Raw genomic sequence first — 18,465 nt, forward strand, 5'->3', positions numbered from 1 at the left:
ATCCTTAAGTGGGGGTGTATACATTCCTGGTTACTAAAATTCTAAAGACTAAGCAGGGTGGAGTAAATAAAATTCACAATCTGTCAGTTGGTTTCTTTTGTTGGGTCTTGATATTATTTAACTTGTGTGGGGTGCTGTGAGCTAAGGTAAGTGAGGGGGAGGGGGAACTCTTTAACTATCCTGCCTATTAATGACTTTTTTGTGGAATTTCATTGGCTAAATCTTCAATTGAAGGTTGGTATTTTGTACACTTCAAGTCCAAGCAAGCGCTACTAACTTCATGTGTCAATCTGTTTCTTTTGTTGGTTTTGATATTATTTAACACTGAGAATAAGGTCTCACAAAAGTATGTAGAGGGAAAAATTGTGAGTAAAGCCATTGCTATATTTTTCAGGGTGCTAAAAGTGTCTGGTAATCCAATTCCAGGCACTCGCTCCATTGCACATGGGCCGGAGCCCAACCTAGTCTTTCACTGGCCTGGCCCCACCTCTCCCTTCCCCTCCCCAGATATCTGGCCCAGGGGTACCCTAAGAGCAGCAGCTGTCACCTGCCAGTTTCCCTGCTTCCATGAGGGTGCTCCTCCTCCCCACCCCTGAGAGAACCCCATATACCCCAGCCAACTGGCGTGTGCCATCCATTTCTCACCCCCCCCCCGAGGTGCGCTGTGCCCGCATGAGGCCATGTGGCATCGAAAATGGCTACGCATGTCAGTGCTGACACACATGTAATAAAGTTCGCCATCATGATCCTAGACTAATAAGTACTTTTGATTTAAGAATTTCTATCTGCATCCACTGGGCAGGTAGAGTCAGAGGGTTGAGGAAGTAATGGAAGGATAGGTGACCAGCCAGACTCCTTTCTTCAACGAGGCTTTATGGGAAATAAAGAACATGACCTAGATTAGGGATGGCGAACCTTTTAGAGACAGTGCCCAAACTGCAACACAAAACCCATTTATTTATCTCCAAGTGCCAATATGGCAATTTAACCTGAATCCTGAGGTTTTATATTAGAAAAAACAAATCATACATTAACATCTTTTGTCTTAAAAAAAACACACTAACAGAATTTTCAATGATACAAACAACTTTTTACTGAAAGGTAAAAGATTGCATTTGGTGTGCTTTTGAACAATTAATGTGATTTTTGCTGTTGTATGCATGCTGATAATTTGTGTAACCTTGGTCATACTTTGTAAGTTTGAGAACAACACATACAGCACTCAGGTCATCTGTTAATCTGTTTTTGTTGTCAGATTTGATAGAATTCAATGATGAAAACAACTGTTCACAAGCATAAGATGATCCAAACAAAGTAAGGAAAGCAATCCTAAGTGCTTTCATTGACTTAAAATTATTTGGCAGAGACTTCCGGTCAAGATGGTGGCTTAGAAAGAGCTAAAGCTCAGATCTCAGGAAACCCTTCCCTACCGAACTCAAACTATATGCTCCCAGGGCACCGAAATTCAAAACAAACAACAGGATAGATCCCAGGAACCCTCCTCCTGGACCTGGATCAAAAAGTACATCCCCCCAAAAGCCAGAACCGGAGATCACTTGGATCTAAGGGGTAGGCAGAAGGAAGGTCCCAGGACCCATCCCCCCCAACCCAGAGCGCTGAGTCCGAGGCAGCAGCGGGAACCTAAGAGCCAGCAAAAGGACCTCGGGCTGGCTATTCTGAAGGCCGCATCCTGAAAACAGCCTGAGCCAGTCTCGGGAGCACCCAGACAGCAGGGAAACAGAGAGAGACAGAGGGGATCCTGTAGCCCCCTGGCTGGATCCTTCCGTCCAAGTCTCAGGGAAGGTCCCTGTGTTAAGACACACTCAGTCCAACCCAGCTGAAGTTAATCCTATCAGGAGCTCTCAGAGCTCCGGGAAGCCTCGGTCCCTCCTTACTCAGAGTGCAGGGTCTTCTAAAACAACAGTAACCCTCAGGGCCGGCAAAAGGACCTCAGGGCCAGCTATTCGGAAGGCCACATTCTGAAAACAACCTGATCCAGTCGCGGGGGCACCCAGACAGCAGGGAAACAGAGAGAGACAGAGGGGAGCCTGTAGCCCCCTGGCTGGATCCATCCATCCAAGTCTCAGGGAAGGTCCCTGCTTTAAGACACACTCAGTCCAACCCAGCTGAAGTCAATCCTATCAGGAGCCCTCGGAGCTCCGGGAAGCCTCGGCCCCTCCCCCCTTAGAGTGCAGGCCCTTCTGGCACACAAAGGCTCTGAGATACCTCGAAGACAGTGCCAAGCCAGGCTCAGAGCATGGAAGTAAGGCAACGAAGAAGTATCGGGAGGGAACTGAGAGCAGTAACACCCACGAATGGACAATTCACCTGGGGCTAAAGCCTCTGAACACCAGACAGAGATAAGAAAAGCTAGACCTCCCCACTCAGATAGAGATGGCAAACAGCACAGAAAAGCTCCAAAACTCCAAGAAAAACAAGAAGAAGGGGGCGACTTTGGACACATTTTATGGAGCAAAAATACAAAATACAGAGGAGATAGAAGAGGAAACACAAGCAAATGCTCCGAAACCTTCCAAAGGAAACAGAAACTCTCCAAAAACCCATGAAGAATTTGAATCAGAAATGATTAAAAAGATGGAAGCCTTCTGGGAGGAAAAGTGGGAAATAATGCAAAAGAAATTCATGCATCTACAAAACCAGTTTGACCAGACTGAAAAGGAAAACCAGGCTTTGAAGGTCAGAATCAGCCAACTGGAAGACAACATGCATGTAAAAGAGAAAGAATTAATAAAGCAAAGCCAAAAGACCAAGAAATTAGAAGAGAACATAAAATATTTCACCGACAAGGTCATAGACTTGGAAAATAGAGGGAGAAGAGACAATTTAAGAATAATTGGACTACCAGAAAAGCCAGAAATAGCAAACTCAGCATCGTAATACAAGATATAATCAAAGAAAATTGCCCAGAGATTCTAGAACAAAGGGGCAATACAGGCACTGAAGGAGGTCACAGAACACCCTCTACACTAAACCCCCAAAAGACAACTCCCAGGAATGTAATTGCCAAATTCCAAAGCTTTCAAGCAAAATAAAAAATCTTACAAGAAGCCAGAAAAAGACAATTTAGATATAAAGGAATGCCAATCAGGGTCACACAAGACCTTGCAAGTTCCACTCTGAATGACCGTAAGGCATGGAACATGATTTTCAGAAAGGGAAAATAGCTGGGCATTCAACAAAATAGAAGATTTCCAAGTTTTTGCAAAGAAAAGACCAGAGCTCTGTGGAAAGTTCAATATCGAAAAACAAAGAGCCATGGAATACCTGAAAAGGTAAATATGAAGGAAAGGGAAAAGGAGAAAAATGTTATCTTTTTCTTTTATTCAAACTCTCTTCTAAAAGGACTATATTTATATCAATCTATGTATATTAATATGTGGAGAAAATGTAATGTGTAAATAGGGGGAAAAGAAAGACCAAATAGAATAATCTTTCTCACACAAAGATTCACACGGGAAGGGGAGGGGAAGAAGATTCCTGTAAGAGGGAGAGGAAGAGAGTTTTTACTTAAACCTTACTCTCAGGGAAATCAACTCTGGGAGGGGGGAACATCAAGATCCATTGGGATCTTGAATTCTATCTTACCCAATAAGGGTGGGGAGAAGGGAAAACCAAGGGGGGTGGGGGGAAGGAACATAAAATAGGGAGGGAAGAAGAGGGGGGTGGGGGAGGGAACAAAAAGGGAGGGGATAGAGGGGGAAGTATATCAAGTGAGGGGACAAGAGGGACTGATTTAAAATAAATCACTGGATTAAAAGGTTAGAGCTGAAGAAGAAAGGTTAGAATTAGGGAAGGATATCAAAATGCCAGGGAGTCTACAAGTGACAATCATAACTTTGAACGTGAATGGGATGGACTCACCCATAAAATGTAAATGAATAGCAGAATGGATTAGAATCCAAAACCCTACCATATGTTGTCTTCAAGATACACACATGAGGGGGGTAGACACCCAAAAAGTCAGAATTAAAGGATGGAGTAAGACCTTCTGGGCCTCAACTGAAAGAAAGAAGGCAGGAGTTGCAATAATGATATCTGATAAAGCCAAAGCAAAAATAGACCTGATTAAAAGGGATAGGGAAGGTAATTATATTATGTTAAAAGGGACTTTAGATAATGAAGAAATATCACTAATCCACATATATGCACCAAATAATATAGCACCCAAATTTCTAATGGAGAAACTAGGAGAATTGAAGGAAGAAATGGACAGTAAAACCATATTAGTGGGAGACTTGAACCAACCATTATCAAATCTAGATAAATCAAATCAAAAAATAAATAAGAAAGTGGTAAAAGAAGTGAATGAAATCTTAGAAAAATTAGAATTAATAGACATATGGAGAAAAATAAATAGCGACAAAAAGGAATACACCTTCTTCTCAGCACTACATGGCACATTCACAAAGATTGACCATACACTAGGTCACAGAAACATGGCATACAAATGCAGAAAAGCAGAAATAATAAACGCAGCCTTTTCAGATCACAAACAATAAAAATAACGATCAGTAATGGTACGTGGAAAACCAAATCAAAAACTAACTGGAAATTAAACAATATGATACTCCAAAATCGTTTAGTTAGAGAAGAAATCATAGAAACAATTAATAATTTCACCGAGGAAAATGACAACGGCGAGACATCCTTTCAAACCTTTTGGGATGCAGCCAAAGCAGTAATCAGAGGTAAATTCATATTCCTGAGTGCATATATTAACAAACTAGGGAGAGCAGAGATCAATCAATTGGAAATGCAAATAAAAAAACTCAAAAGCGATCAAATTAACCCCCCCAGCAGAAAACCAAACTAGAAATCCTAAAAATTAAGGGAGAAATTAATAAAATCAAAAGTGATAGAACTATTGATTTAATAAATATGGTAATTTGAAAAAACAAACAAAATAGACAAAGTACTGGTCAATCTAATTAAAAAAAGGAAAGAAGTAAAGCAAATTAACAGCATCAAAGATGAAAAGGGGGACATCACCTCCAATGAAGAGGAAATTAAGGCAATCATTAAAAATTACTTTGCCCAATTATATGGCAATAAATACAAACATTTAGGTGATATGGATGAATATATACAAAAATACAAACTGCCCAAACTAACTGAAGAAGAAATAGAATTCTTAAATAATCCCATATCAGAAAATGAAATCCAACAGACCATCAAAGAACTCCCTAAGAAAAAATCCCCAGGGCCCGACGGATTCACCAGTGAATTCTATCAAACATTCAGAGAACAGTTAATCCCAATACTATACAAACTATTTGACATAATAAGCAAAGAGGGAGTTCTACCAAACTCCTTTTATGACATAAACATGGTACTGATTCCAAAACCAGGCAGTTCAAAAACAGAGAAAGAAAACTATAGACCAATCTCCCTAACGAACATAGATGCAAAAATCTTAAATAGGATACTAGCAAAAAGACTCCAGCAAGTGATCAAGTAGGATTTATATCAGGGATGCAGGGCTGGTTCAATATTAGAAAAACCATCCACATAATTGACCACATCAACAAGCAAACCAACAAGAACCACATGATTATCTCAATAGACGCAGAAAAAGCCTTTGATAAAATACAACATCCATTCCTATTAAAAGCACTAGAAAGCATAGGAATAGAAGGGTCGTTCCTAATAATAATAGCAAGGTAGAACAGCAAGATAGGGAGCAGTTCCTTGGGAGGACAACATGAAAGGAAAGGCTGATCCCACAAGAGGACAGCATGGATGGAGAGGCTGTCCCTCCATGGGGACAGCATGGATGGAGAGGCTGTCCCCCAGATGACATCAGTTCTGGGGTTTATATACTCTTTAGATGCTAGGTCCTGGTGTGGACAAGACCAGAGTGAGTGTTAGTCCCTCAGGCATTTGGTGGGGTGGGGTGGTCATCTGACTGGGGTCTGCCTGGAGGCATAAAGATTCATTTCTTTGTCCACCTTAAATCTAGAGGACAAAAGAAGGTAAACATCTCAGGACCCTGGGTCGGGTCATTGGGTGTTTCTAGGTTAAGAATCACAAGGATGCAAATGCTCAAGGGAGTTTCCCTGATAATAGTTGGCCTGGGTTTCTGGGGGTACAGTGCCCATGTTATCTCCCCCCTCTCCTAATATGTAAGGGAAAAAGGGACAGTGATCTGTCTTCTGTAACTTCTTCAGAGCTGAGAATGGGCGTAGAGAGGTCCTTAGGAGAGAGAGGCATTGACTATAGACAGTGTCCAAAGCATCAGGCTGGGATGGTTGCAGGGGTTATGGTGGAATCTGGCATCTGGGTGACTCCCATGAGTGCTTTTACCCAAAAGCAACTAGACATGACAAGGTTACAAGTACAACCTCAGCTCTTGGATACACCTCAGAGGCACTGAGATCTTGGGTGTAGAGGTTTAGGGTTCTCTCCACTTTGGGTGTGCTTCATACAAACCCAACAGTTAGAGGTACCCACTTTGGCTAATGCTTCCCCAAGCTGAATCAGAGAATTATATGTCCGGCTGGCTGGGTATGCATGATTTGAAACATAGAAGAAGACCCGAATTTTATGGAAAGAAAGTTATGGCCTGGTAGTTAAAGGCTAAAGTAAGAGGGGTTAAGATAGCAGGGATGGAAAGGCTGTGGGTACAGGATCTTAGGGACATGTCCTCAGTGAGTGCCTGGGTCCTAGGTAGCTGGAAACCTGCTTGGAGATGTGAAGGATGTGTCTAGCGACTTTCCCTGATGGGCAGGCAGGTCACAAGGGGAGATTCAGTCCCTAAGATAGAAGTGTAGAAACCAGGACTAGGGGATAGAAACAAGGAAAATTAATACAATAACAATTGGCATTAGACAGGAATAGATCCCTTTAGGAAATCAGATTCCTGAGTTGTTTGTAGAGTTGGTATGTGATGTTTCTGTTAAAGAATATCCTTTTGCAAAGTACACATTAACTATAACATCTATAAACACGTGAGTAACAATATTTTACAGTTGAATTTCTTTACTCCAGATTCTGGGGAAAATTCAGGAAAGCTTTGAGCTATTCCAAGCTCAAGATCCAAACTTCACTTAAGGCTGCAAATACAAGCCATCAACTAATAAACTTCATCTACTTCTCAAAGTATGTTCCCTAACAATTTGAGAATGTTCAATTACTAACCTGATAGGTTGTTTGGGGAAATGGAAACTTTAATTTTCCAATTTGTATTATGTGCTGATTATGGGTGAAGGTCCAAAAGGGAAAATATCTCCTCATGTCACAAAGGACAGTTAGTGGCTTCATGTACCAAACAAGGCTGGCACTGCCATTATTGTTTCACTCAAGGATTCGCAGTCTAGATGGTCAGGAAAATTCAGTCCAAAGTGAGCCTTGGGCTGCCTTCTCTATAACCATCCTAGAACTTTCTCTCCTTAGAGCACTTGCCACTGGATGCCAAAGGCCTTCTTTTCCTTAAAGGACAAGTCTCACCCATTAATAGCTCAGAGAAATTCTGCTTATTAGCAGTCCAAAAACAAATTTCCATACCCTCAAACAAGCTTTTCTGACCATTTGCCTTCTCTAAGGATTCCTTAAAGCCTATGAATCTACATTATAGCAATTATTCTTACATATTTTGGCAATAATTAATTTGTCACAATTTAGTCATAAAACCTGAACAGGAATGTTGAATTCATTAGCTCTATAGTAAGTACAAATCAAGGCTGGATAATATCCTGACCTTAGGCCATCTGAAGGAACTAAGACAAGACCAGTTAGGAATCTCTCTAAGGAATTTTGATTTTCCAAAACTACATACATCAATTCTTGAAATGATCCCTAAGTTAAAGATCCAATTATGAGAGCAAAACATCTATCTGTTTTCTTTCACCTTCTCTCTCTCTCTCTCTCTCTCTCTCTCTCTCTCTCTCTCTCTCTCTCTCTCTCTCTCTCTCTCTCTCTTTCTTCCTTCAAAACCCTCTGCTTAAAAAGGCAGAACACAACTTCCATTCTTCCTTCACAAATCTACATACTCAAGCTTTATGGACTTTAGAGCAAAGTCCCTCTTTTTTCTGAATTCAAACCCAACATAACTTCACCTTCTCTGACTTGCTTTTACTATCATAAGTCAAACAAACATTCTATTGATATCACTTCAATTGCTAATTGGTAACCCAAAGAATTCTGATTCAAAGGAACATTGAAATAATGTAACTTTAGCATAGTACTCATCAGTTATAAATTTTAGTTCATAGAACAAATTGGTAAACTGAGGTAACCACTGAGTATTGAACAAAATCTATGGTAGAGTCAGGTTTACAATGAGCTTGTTTACATCCAAACAATACTTAAAATACATATTTCAACAGCAACTCATATAACATTTAAAAAAAATTTCATAAAGCATTTAGTATTACAGGATCTATTTTAAATTTAGAGATTTGGAACCTTTTAAGGACTGTAAACCTCAAAGCAAGCCTTTTGACAAGCAGGCTGATTATCTATTTTCAAGACCAAGAAATTAAATGTAATAATAAAGTTAGTCCAACTTTAATACATTGGGATGAAAACCATTGAGAAGAAAACCATTTGATAATTTTAAAAGAAAACCCATTTTTGGTAAGTTTAAACACTTTAACGAATTTTTTTTCTTTAAACCTCTTATGATGGAAAGGTAGATAAGGATGGAATGCAGTCTTTTCAAGGCTATACTGCTAAAAACCCATTTTACAAAACCAATCTGTGGCTTTTCTATACAAACAAATTTTATTGTCTGACAAAATTAAATTAGGATGTTCTTTTTTAAACCCATATAAATACATGATCACAATTTTGAAATAAAATACCAATAAATACCTCTAATAGACAGATTTTAAGCATTACTTCCTTTTGGCTAGCAGACAGGGAAAGGAGATTTATCAGGTCTTCTTATCTTTCCCTGTTTACCTCAAAACAGAAGATAATTAATAGGTTGTTCTACAAGTTGGAAAAAACCCTTAGTTTTAAAAGTGTAAGACATTTAAAAATCCCAAAAAAAGGGGTGTCTCACCAGTTTCTGTTCAGAATCAATCCTTCTTCCTCTCTGCAGTAAAGGAGGAAGGCAGATCTGATCAGTGAACTAAAAAGGCTTCCCTGTTTCCTTCCCCCAATCTTCACCTGGGTTTTTTAGGCGGGTCCTTTGCCTTAAAATCCAAGTGAAGAATAGTGTTTGGGTAACTGGGAGCCTGGTGAGAGAATAAAGCTAAAAGGTACAGAGCTTCTGTCCATAAAATATGTACAATTGCCACCTGGTGTTGGAATTTTTAGGGTAACAAAAAGTCAATTTTCTCATCTTTTTTTTTTTTTGGATGTTGCTCATGTAAACCTTAAAATTTCTTAGACTTATGAATGTTGGAAATTTCCCCATTGGGAAATTTCATACTGGAAAAAATTTCCTACTGATAGTAAGAACTCTATTGGAATGTGAAACCCCTTGGCATGGGAGGATCCTTCTCCTCCCTACTTAAGACTACTTTAGGACAGAAACCTTTGCTAAACAATGGAAAGGGTTTTGCCCTATGCTTAAGCATAGAACAGGAAGTTCTTTGAGTCATGATTGATTTTAGAATTGATACAATAGAGATACTTGGAATGACAGAACCAGGTCTTGGAAAATGCAATCTCCACCCTACTTAGAGTAACAGGATTTAGGAAGGGCTGCAGCAAAGATCAAGATTTAATTATAATGACCTTCAACAGACATGTGCAAAGCCACAGACCTCTGGGCGGTCCTGGGTTAAGCTAGAGCCACCATTGGCACAAGGGAGACATCGACAGTGATTGGTAGATATGAGAACTGAGGGGAGGGAACTTAGATGGTTCCCTTAAAGATAGCGGGGTCTGAGGACAGAGGGGGAAGAGTTTTTTGGCACTAAGAGGTTTTGCTCTAAGGAGGTTTTGCTCTGAGCGAGGTGGCTCTGAAGGAGGACTGAGGAGGTTGCCCTGTGGGAGGACCAGGAGAGAAGTCTGGCTCTGAAGGAGGAGAATTCTCTGGAAACATTTCTTGAAAGGAGGCTCTCTTGAAGGTGGAGCCTGAGGTTGGCATGAGAAGCCTTACCAAGAGAGATCTTGGGTGAGTGATAAAACCAACTGACTGATTTATTCATTCTTATTCCTTTCTTACTTTCTCTCTTTTTCTATTGATTAATCAGTGTATTATAAATTAAATTTCTCTATAAAACCCAGTTGGCTTGGGCATATTCATAAATTGGGAATATATTCCCTGGTGACCATCTTATATTTATATAAAACCAAGACACAGTAGAAAACATATTTCAGCGGTCATAATTGATATATATATATATATATATACATATATATATATATATATATATATATTCCTTGCTCCCAAACATTTTAATTATCACACTCAGCTATATAACATGAGAGAAAACAAACAAACAAACAATCCAACTGAATTTTCTCTCAGGCTCTTAAGCTTGATCACTTCCCAACAGGAGAGGCCTGCAAGCATGCTTCACCCTTTGTCTTAAAATGGGTGGAGTAGTCCCTATCTGGCTTGACCTCAGGCTGGAAAAAAAAAGGATTTACCATGGATAGTGCCTTTTGCTTATCAAAAAAAAAGGTGGCCAGTCAACATTACAAGAAGAAATTGGTTGCTTTTTCTTTAGTGCCAATTTTTTCCAATTTTTAAGTATATGCCCCAAAGGGGAATCTCGGGGTACTCTCTGTCTTTGTCCCATTTAGATGCAGAATTGGCCAATTCTACACCGAGGGTCAACGCTGCTGCGCGTCCACAGGTTTCCTGACCAAGAGCACTCAGTTGAAAACTGAGGTGGCAAGACTTCCCAAACATCTTGGAACCGTCTTCCAGTATAACGGGGAGCCGACAGATAGATCCCAAACTCCAGTGGCCAGACTGATCTGGGGCCGATGGGAGAGAGAGCATGAAAGAGTCCCTACAGAGATATCACCCCAAAAATGGGGGTTTCAGGAATCAAAGAAAAGGCTCCTTTCCTGCCTGAGAAGCCGTGTCCTCGTGGATGATCCGGGGTACAGGTGTAGCTTTCAGGAGAGCCAAAAATCACATTGGGCTTCAAAATGTTATGGATAGGAAGGATACCTTTTACAAGCATGCAATGACTCCAAAACTTAGCTTAAAAACAAAAAGAGATTTATTAATTTAGAAAGTAATGTTGAGACTGGCCAGGGGGATAGCAAGGTAGAACAGCAAGATGGGGAGCAGTTCCTTGGGAGGACAGCATGAAAGGAAAGGCTGTTCCTCCATGGGGACAATATGGATGGAGAGGCTGTCCCCCAGACGACATCAGTCACACCCCGGTCAACAGCTTAGACAGGCTAGCTAAATGTTGTGAGAGTAGCCATCCGGTCTTAGACCCCTGGTGAACCAGGGCTTTGCTCACCCAGCATGTGAAGACTGCTTTGGCTGAACAGAAGGAAAAAATCAGTAAGAAGTTTCAAAGGCTGAGATGACAACGCAGCAAAGCACTGTGGAGTGCTTAGGGCGTGTTGGAGCACAAAAGACAACAAGGCCATCCAATGCAGCTGAGGAAGTCTCCAGGTGTAACGACTTTTCGTGCCACTGGACCCAGGCTTCCAACTGAGAGAGTGGGACTGTCTCTGTGCATCGACTTTTCCACTTAAATCTCCTTCACGCACAAGTGTCTTTGTGCACACTCATCTATACACCATAGATGAAAACGCACAAAGACAATCGTCATCCTAGGTTACCAGAGACTACTACCAAAGCATCAGCCCCTCACTGTTATTCCTGTCTGGAATTCCTCATTTTCCTTTCTTACCATTGTAAAGTCAATCAACTGTCCCTCTCACCCTAAACCCTCAGGTCATCTAGAAAGGTATTTAAGCTCCCTGACTTTGATGACTCTTCAGAATTGTCATTCTCCCACCTTTGACATTTCCAAAGATCAGTGACCAGAATGGCCAGAGTTCAATCTCTGGGACTCTGTGCAGTCGTGTGTGGCATACAGTTCTGTGTTGAGGCCTACTAGCACTGAGCCCCTTTTCCTCTTAATTAAAGAGTGATTTTGACTATTTAATAGTTCTGTGTTTTTTCCATTCCACACTAACAAGATAAAAAATGTACTTATGATTTGATTATTTTTATCTCTCCTATTCAGGGAGCTTAATGGGTATTAGATGGCTTATTGTTCAGTCTGGGACAAGGGTCAATCTGAGAGTTCCTTGAAGGCATGTTTCCAAGGGACAAAGGTAAATTTATCAGTGGTTTCATAAAATCATGTTGTTACCACTAATGTTTAAAATTGTACTAACTGTTGATTCCCTGTATGAGACGATATGGCTTAAAGAAATAGAGACTGTTTAAATGAACAGAGGCAAGCTTTAATCTTTCTCATGAGAAGGGGTCATGCCATAATGGTGATACCCAACACATAGGTGCAAATGCAAACAGTTTATAGATTCCTGACACAAACCCCCACCCACTCTGTTGGATACACTATGGGGTCAAATATACAATCTAGGTGTGAAAGTGTCAACATGGAATCTAGAAACCCCAAACTTGTAGCCTAGTAAGATCTGATGACCCCAAGTTTTAGGACTAGCTTGTAAATTGGAGACCCCAAACTTGCCCTTGTTCCCTTTTCCCAAGAGAATCCACCCTGAAGGAGATCCCAGGCCAACAGTTTCAGAGTGACTGAGTAGGGGACCCTCAGGGGAATGACAATCCTAGTTGAGTGGGACTAAGCATATGCTAAGGACCCTCTTTGTTTTAAGTAGTCTTCCCTATTGTATCAGACCCTTTTCCAGGAAGATCCACACCTGAGCAGGAACCATCCTTTAGTATCCCTGGTAAGCAGCCCCTTCTCTTACACCCTAGCCTCTAGCTATGATATCTTTCCCAAGCTTGATTGTATCCTGTTAATGTAGTTTGAACTCTCCCATTTTCTTTGTAGCTAGTGATGTCAATCATTTTTCCCTGCCCCTGGATTTTTCCCAAATGGTATATAGGTTCCCCAAATTCTTTTGTTCCTTGGAGTCATCATCTAGCACTCCCAGGGATAACATCCCCAGAGTCCAGGGTTTATACTGAAAAAGTGTGGCGCCAGACTCTGAGTAAAGAATTAAATACTGGACTTATTCCTATCCTGATTAAAGACTTGGTTTTTCTGACTATTTGATAGTTCTGTGTTATTTCCAAGTTAACAATAGATTACCCAATCAGAAAGCAACAAGTTACATAGTGTCCACATGGAATCTAGAAACCCTCAAACTTGTAGCCTAGTAAGATCTGATGATCTCCAAGTTTTAGGACTAGCTTGTAAATAAGAGACCCCAAAGTTTGTTCCCTGTTCCTGTGAAAATCCACCCTGAAGGGAATCTCAGGCTAGCAGTTTCAGACTGAATAATGGGCCTTATAGTATCAGAGACCCTTCCCCAAGAATAGCCACACCTGGGCAGGAACCATCCTTTTAGTATCCATTGTAAGCAGCCCATTCCCTTACACGCTAGCCTCTAGCTATGATTCTTTCCTCAAACTGGATTGTATCCTGTCTGTATAGTTTGAACACTCCCATTTTCTTGTAGCTAGGGTAATATCAGTTATCTTTCCCTGCCCCTGGATTTCCCCCAAATGGTATATAGGTTCCTTGGAGTTGTCAATCTAGTGTGGTTGTCTCTCCCAGGGGTCAGTGTCCAGAGCAACAGGGGTCTTGGGATTCTGCATTGGTTTGTAGCTCACAGCTCTGAGTGGAGGCCTTGAGGAAAAGACTGAACCCCTTTCCTTAATTAAAGAGCGATTTTCCTGACTGTTAATAGTTCTGTGTTTTTTTTCCAGTTAACAATAGCATGAGTACCCCAACCCCCTACCTACCCCCTAGCATGAGTCCATATCCTATCATGAATTTGGGGTGAGGTGGGGTGGAAGGTTATGAAGAGGTAGCTGTGTCCTGAGGAGTGTCTCTTCTGACTTCTAAAGGTCAGAGGAGATAAGGAGGTAGGACGGCCAAGTGGTTTGTTTTCTTTTAGATTAAGGGATCTCTCAACCCACTGAGGTCTATGGCAATAATAAAATGTCCTTGAGATTTTATTCTGAACTCCTAAACAGGTTTTCCTTCTCTAATGGAATCCCACCTGAGAACAAATTAATTCTTTTCTCTCTGCACAATCCCTCGCCTTTTTCTTAAGATGTTGTTCTCACAATATTACTGGAATGCTTCCTCATAACAATCAATTACAGGTCTTTTGTAGTTCTGACAATCCTAGTGAAGCAAGGAATTAGGCAGGATAAGATTAGAATGTTGCCTAATGCACAAATCATAAAGAAAATTAAGTCATTTTCAACATTTTCAACAATTTCCATTTATCTAACATAGTCATCCTCACAATCAAAAAGATTACTTTTGAACTGATATGTAAGCTGTTTTTTGACTACCTTTACCAATCTCCTTCAACATTTCCTATCAACTTTTTGAACACTGCAACCAGTAGTATTAGACTTTACACACATACCTCTCCCTTTGCACACATTCAAGCTTAAATGTTACTCTTAAACTACTACTGCCTTTTAGTACACTTATTTTCCAATACAAGAATTGCACTTCCACTTGTTTACAGTGCTGATAAATGCAACACTGTTCTTCTCCCTTGGTAGCCAGGAACTATCCAGAGTTACTCTGTGCCAATGTATTCTCCCTCATTTGTGTTATCTGGTCAGTTTATAAGCTCTAGGACTCTAACCTCTAGATCAGCGATGAGCTCTGTTACTACTTATAGCCCAATTAATCTATTCACTCAGTGTATGGGACCCATAGACCTTTACTATTCTCTTGGGCCATTTATCTCCCTAACCATTAGCATTTCTGGTATTGGTCATTTCAGAGTTCATGATTTTCTTATAGTATACCTCACAATTCATAGAGGCACTCTCCACTCCTGCACACATTCTAGAAAACAGGATATTTAATACACGGAATCATTAACAAAGTCCCAAGGGTGCAGAGCAAGGGGAGATCCAAAGTGCTGCCACCAACTTTCACAAACTCCCACCAGCTTCTACCAAACAAGCTCTGTCTTCCTGAGGCTTCTGGCAATATAGTTGATAGAAACAGAAGAAATTAGTATAATAGTAATCAATGACACTGATTAACTTATCCCTACAGCCAATGGATGGATTTTCTTATGAATTCTGCTTTGTAGAAATTCTTGTGATGTTTCTGCTAAATCCTTGGCAAAACCTACATTCATTCATTCAGTTTCTATAAAACTCATGAGTAACAATATTTTGCAGATAAATTTCTTTACTGCAGATTCTGGAGGAAATCCAGAAAGCTCTGGGCCATATTTCTAAGTTCAAGATCCAAACTTCAGTTGTGGCAAATTAAGGCTGCAGATACCAGTCATTTATTAACAAACCTCACTTATTTCTCAACGTATGTTCCCACATAAATTGATAATTTTCAATTATTAACCTAGTAGGTTGTTTGGGAAAACGGAAATTGTCATTTTACAATTTGCATTAGGTGTTGATAAGGAAAAAGCAAGAAAAGATTATATTATTATTATTTTTAAACCCTTACTTTCTGTCTTAAAATCAATACTAAGTATTGGGGGTTAAGTTTTTCCCACTATCAAAACAGAATGCATTCTTATTATCTCATTAGTATAATCACTTTTACATTTACAAGTACATTCCCGAATCATGCTTTCTCAAATTCACATACAGTAACCCCAGGATTAAAAGTAACCCTAAACTAAAGTCCTGTGATGTTGTTAAACACTCTTTCCCCTGTATCATTTTTTTTCCTGTTTCAATTTTCCAAGGGGAAAAAAAGCTCTTTCGGTGGAAGAGGGGAAAAAATGTCTAATAAGGAGTTCTAGGATAAATGAAATAAAAAACAAGAAGGATAAGGATAAGAAGCTCCAAGATAAAGGAAATAAGAAAACTCCTAGCTGATTCTGATAAGTTCAAGGCACAAAGATAAGTATCTTTGGGTACTAAAAGAGCTAGTGGATGTGTCTCCTCCATGCTTCTGGTGATTTTTGAAAGGCTGTGGAGCAGAGGTTTCAATTTTGCAGCCTACAGTTCTCCCTTGTGAAACCCAAACTAGATTAAAATGTAATTTGGAAATATTTAACAAAATAAAAATATAATAAAACATAGATAATATTACATTTTGAAACTAAATTACTACGTGGCTCTCAAGGATCCTTATGTACACATTAGTGGCCCCCATGCCAATCTGAGTTTTGCACTACTACTGTGGAGGATAGGAGATATACTGTGGGACTAGAGAAAGGCATACATCTCAATTTTCTTTAAAGGAAAGAGAATAGAATCTTTAAACTATGGGTTGATGTGTTTGGAAAAATTATAGAATATGTTATTATAGGTATAATTATGAACATCCTGAAAAGGACGCAGAGATAAAAAAGAGTTTGTGTGGTTCCATTAAAAAGAGACCATGACAAACTAAACTCATTTTCCTTTTGATGGGGCTCCAGACTGGTAGGGAGTGGGAATGTAGGAGGAATGAATTTTGATTTAACAAAGCATTTTGCTAAAGCCAACTGGCTAATGAGTCAATTATTAAATTTTCAGTGTGAGCATCTACATTTCATAAATCAGCAAGTGCCACAAATCAGGGCTTGATTTCTTGTTTTTTGTCTGATCTTAAGAAAGTGATGGAGAAAATGTTTATAATGCATAGTAAACCTGTAACCGCGAAAATGTGGGTTTCCAAGACTGTGAATTGCCAAAACTGTAAAGGTTTTGGCCAAACTGTAAAGATAATTTTTAGTGTCTTGATTTAAATAAAAAATAAGTGGTCACCATGGGAAAATTCCCAAATATGAAAATACCCAAGTCAACTGGGTTTTTATGGAGATTTTATTAATATAAATGAAGGAATTAAAGGAAGAGAGAGAAAAAGAAAATAGTAGAAAGGGCCTAGGCCATTTGGCCTAGGCCTGAGCCTTAAGGGAGACTAGTCAGTCTTTATCACTCACCACAAGATTGTCCCAAGCTGGGTTCTTCCACTCTGAACAGAAATTAGCCTCCGAACAGAATTCAAATTGTAACTGAATTCAATTGCCCTGAACTTGTTCCTTCACTTCCTTTTAAAGATATTCTTCTCTTATGTCACCTCCCCTAAATTTTCACATCTACCAATCACAGTAGACACTTTTTCCTAGGACTGCCCATTCTTAGTTCACACCATTCTTTAGTTCTCACCTTTTCTGAGTAGACTAAAACTTCACACCTCTTTTGTTAAGCTTGCCTTTTGTAAGTTGCTTGACCTTTTAGTGATTAATTTAAGCTTTATAGGTACTTAACACCCTTTTGTATTAGATCTAAAAATAGACCTAGCTTAAGGTTCTAGCTTTACTATAAGTATGAGTTAGGGACTTTCATTGTTCAATCAGGAATTTACAACTTTATCTTCCCCTAAGGCACTGTCTGAGCAGGGTGGAGTAATGTTAAAGTTCTCAATACATTCCTGACCAAGTACCTCCATTGTAGAGAATGGGGAATAGCTTAATCAAATCTTCTGAAGTAGAGTCTGAGCAGTTTTAAGATTCACAAACCTAATGGTGTTCTGTTTATATGTTTTGTTTTTCTTGGACTCCTGGCTGTTAGTTACCAGGTATTAGTCACTTGGTATCAACACACCTTTGGCCAGAGCTCTCAGTTATTTCTGTGAATAAACTGGACAGATGTAGATTAGGCGAATTTGGAACCAATTGAATGACTGCACTCAAATTATATTCTTTAATTGCATAATATCAAATTGGAAGGAACTTTCTAGTGTTGTATCTCAAGCATCTATCCTTTGCCTTCTGTTATTTATTGTGTTTGATTTGTCTAAATTTTGGACATTTGAATATAGTCATATGGTATCATGGGTTTTACTATTGGCTTCTTTGAATTTTGTCTCCTAGTAACTTATGGATATCTCAATTTCTATTCTTTCTTCATCATAGTTATTCTCTTTGACTCTTTGCTTGGTATACATACACAGATAACTCTATTTCTTCCATCTTTTTTGTTTGTTTGTTTCAAGCCCTTTTAATTATTTCCTTACCAGCTCTTTCCTTGTACCCTTCATTTCTGGCAGAAATCTGTTATTCTTAAATCTTAAGCAATGTTTCCAAAGTCCAAATTTTATTCTTACCCACACCACCACCTTCTTAGAAAGTTGTGCACTTTCCAATTCAAATTTTGTCTGTTGTATTGCTTTTTTAGTAGGGAACAGTGAGGAAAAAGCAACCTTCATCCTTACCAGTAATCTTTATTTTCTTGCCTGATACTTCTTCAACAATCCTTTGGGAATTCCTTTTAGCAGTATTGTGTACATCCATGCAAACCATTAGAAGTGGATAGTAGTGAGATGCTTTACTTCATCTTAGGATGCTTTTTATTATGTCCTGGACACATACTTGGAGGTCTTAATTACTGGTATCAAGTCTACAAATAGGTGCCTCAGTATT

The 18,465-nt window shown here is 39.5% G+C and overlaps 1 protein-coding gene across 1 annotated transcript in view; it reads left to right on the forward strand.

Moving 5' to 3' along the window:
• The first annotated feature begins 567 nt into the window (after positions 1-567).
• LOC100030998 (interferon-induced very large GTPase 1-like) overlaps positions 568-18,465 on the forward strand; it is an 81,729-nt gene continuing 63,831 nt past the window's right edge. Inside the window, exon 1 of the mRNA XM_056826172.1 lies at positions 568-706. Coding sequence (XP_056682150.1) covers positions 568-706 — 139 coding nt within the window. The remainder of the gene's footprint in view (positions 707-18,465) is intronic.

Source organism: Monodelphis domestica, chromosome 4 (assembly GCF_027887165.1).
Source record: "Monodelphis domestica isolate mMonDom1 chromosome 4, mMonDom1.pri, whole genome shotgun sequence".
Lineage (NCBI taxonomy): Eukaryota > Metazoa > Chordata > Mammalia > Didelphimorphia > Didelphidae > Monodelphis > Monodelphis domestica.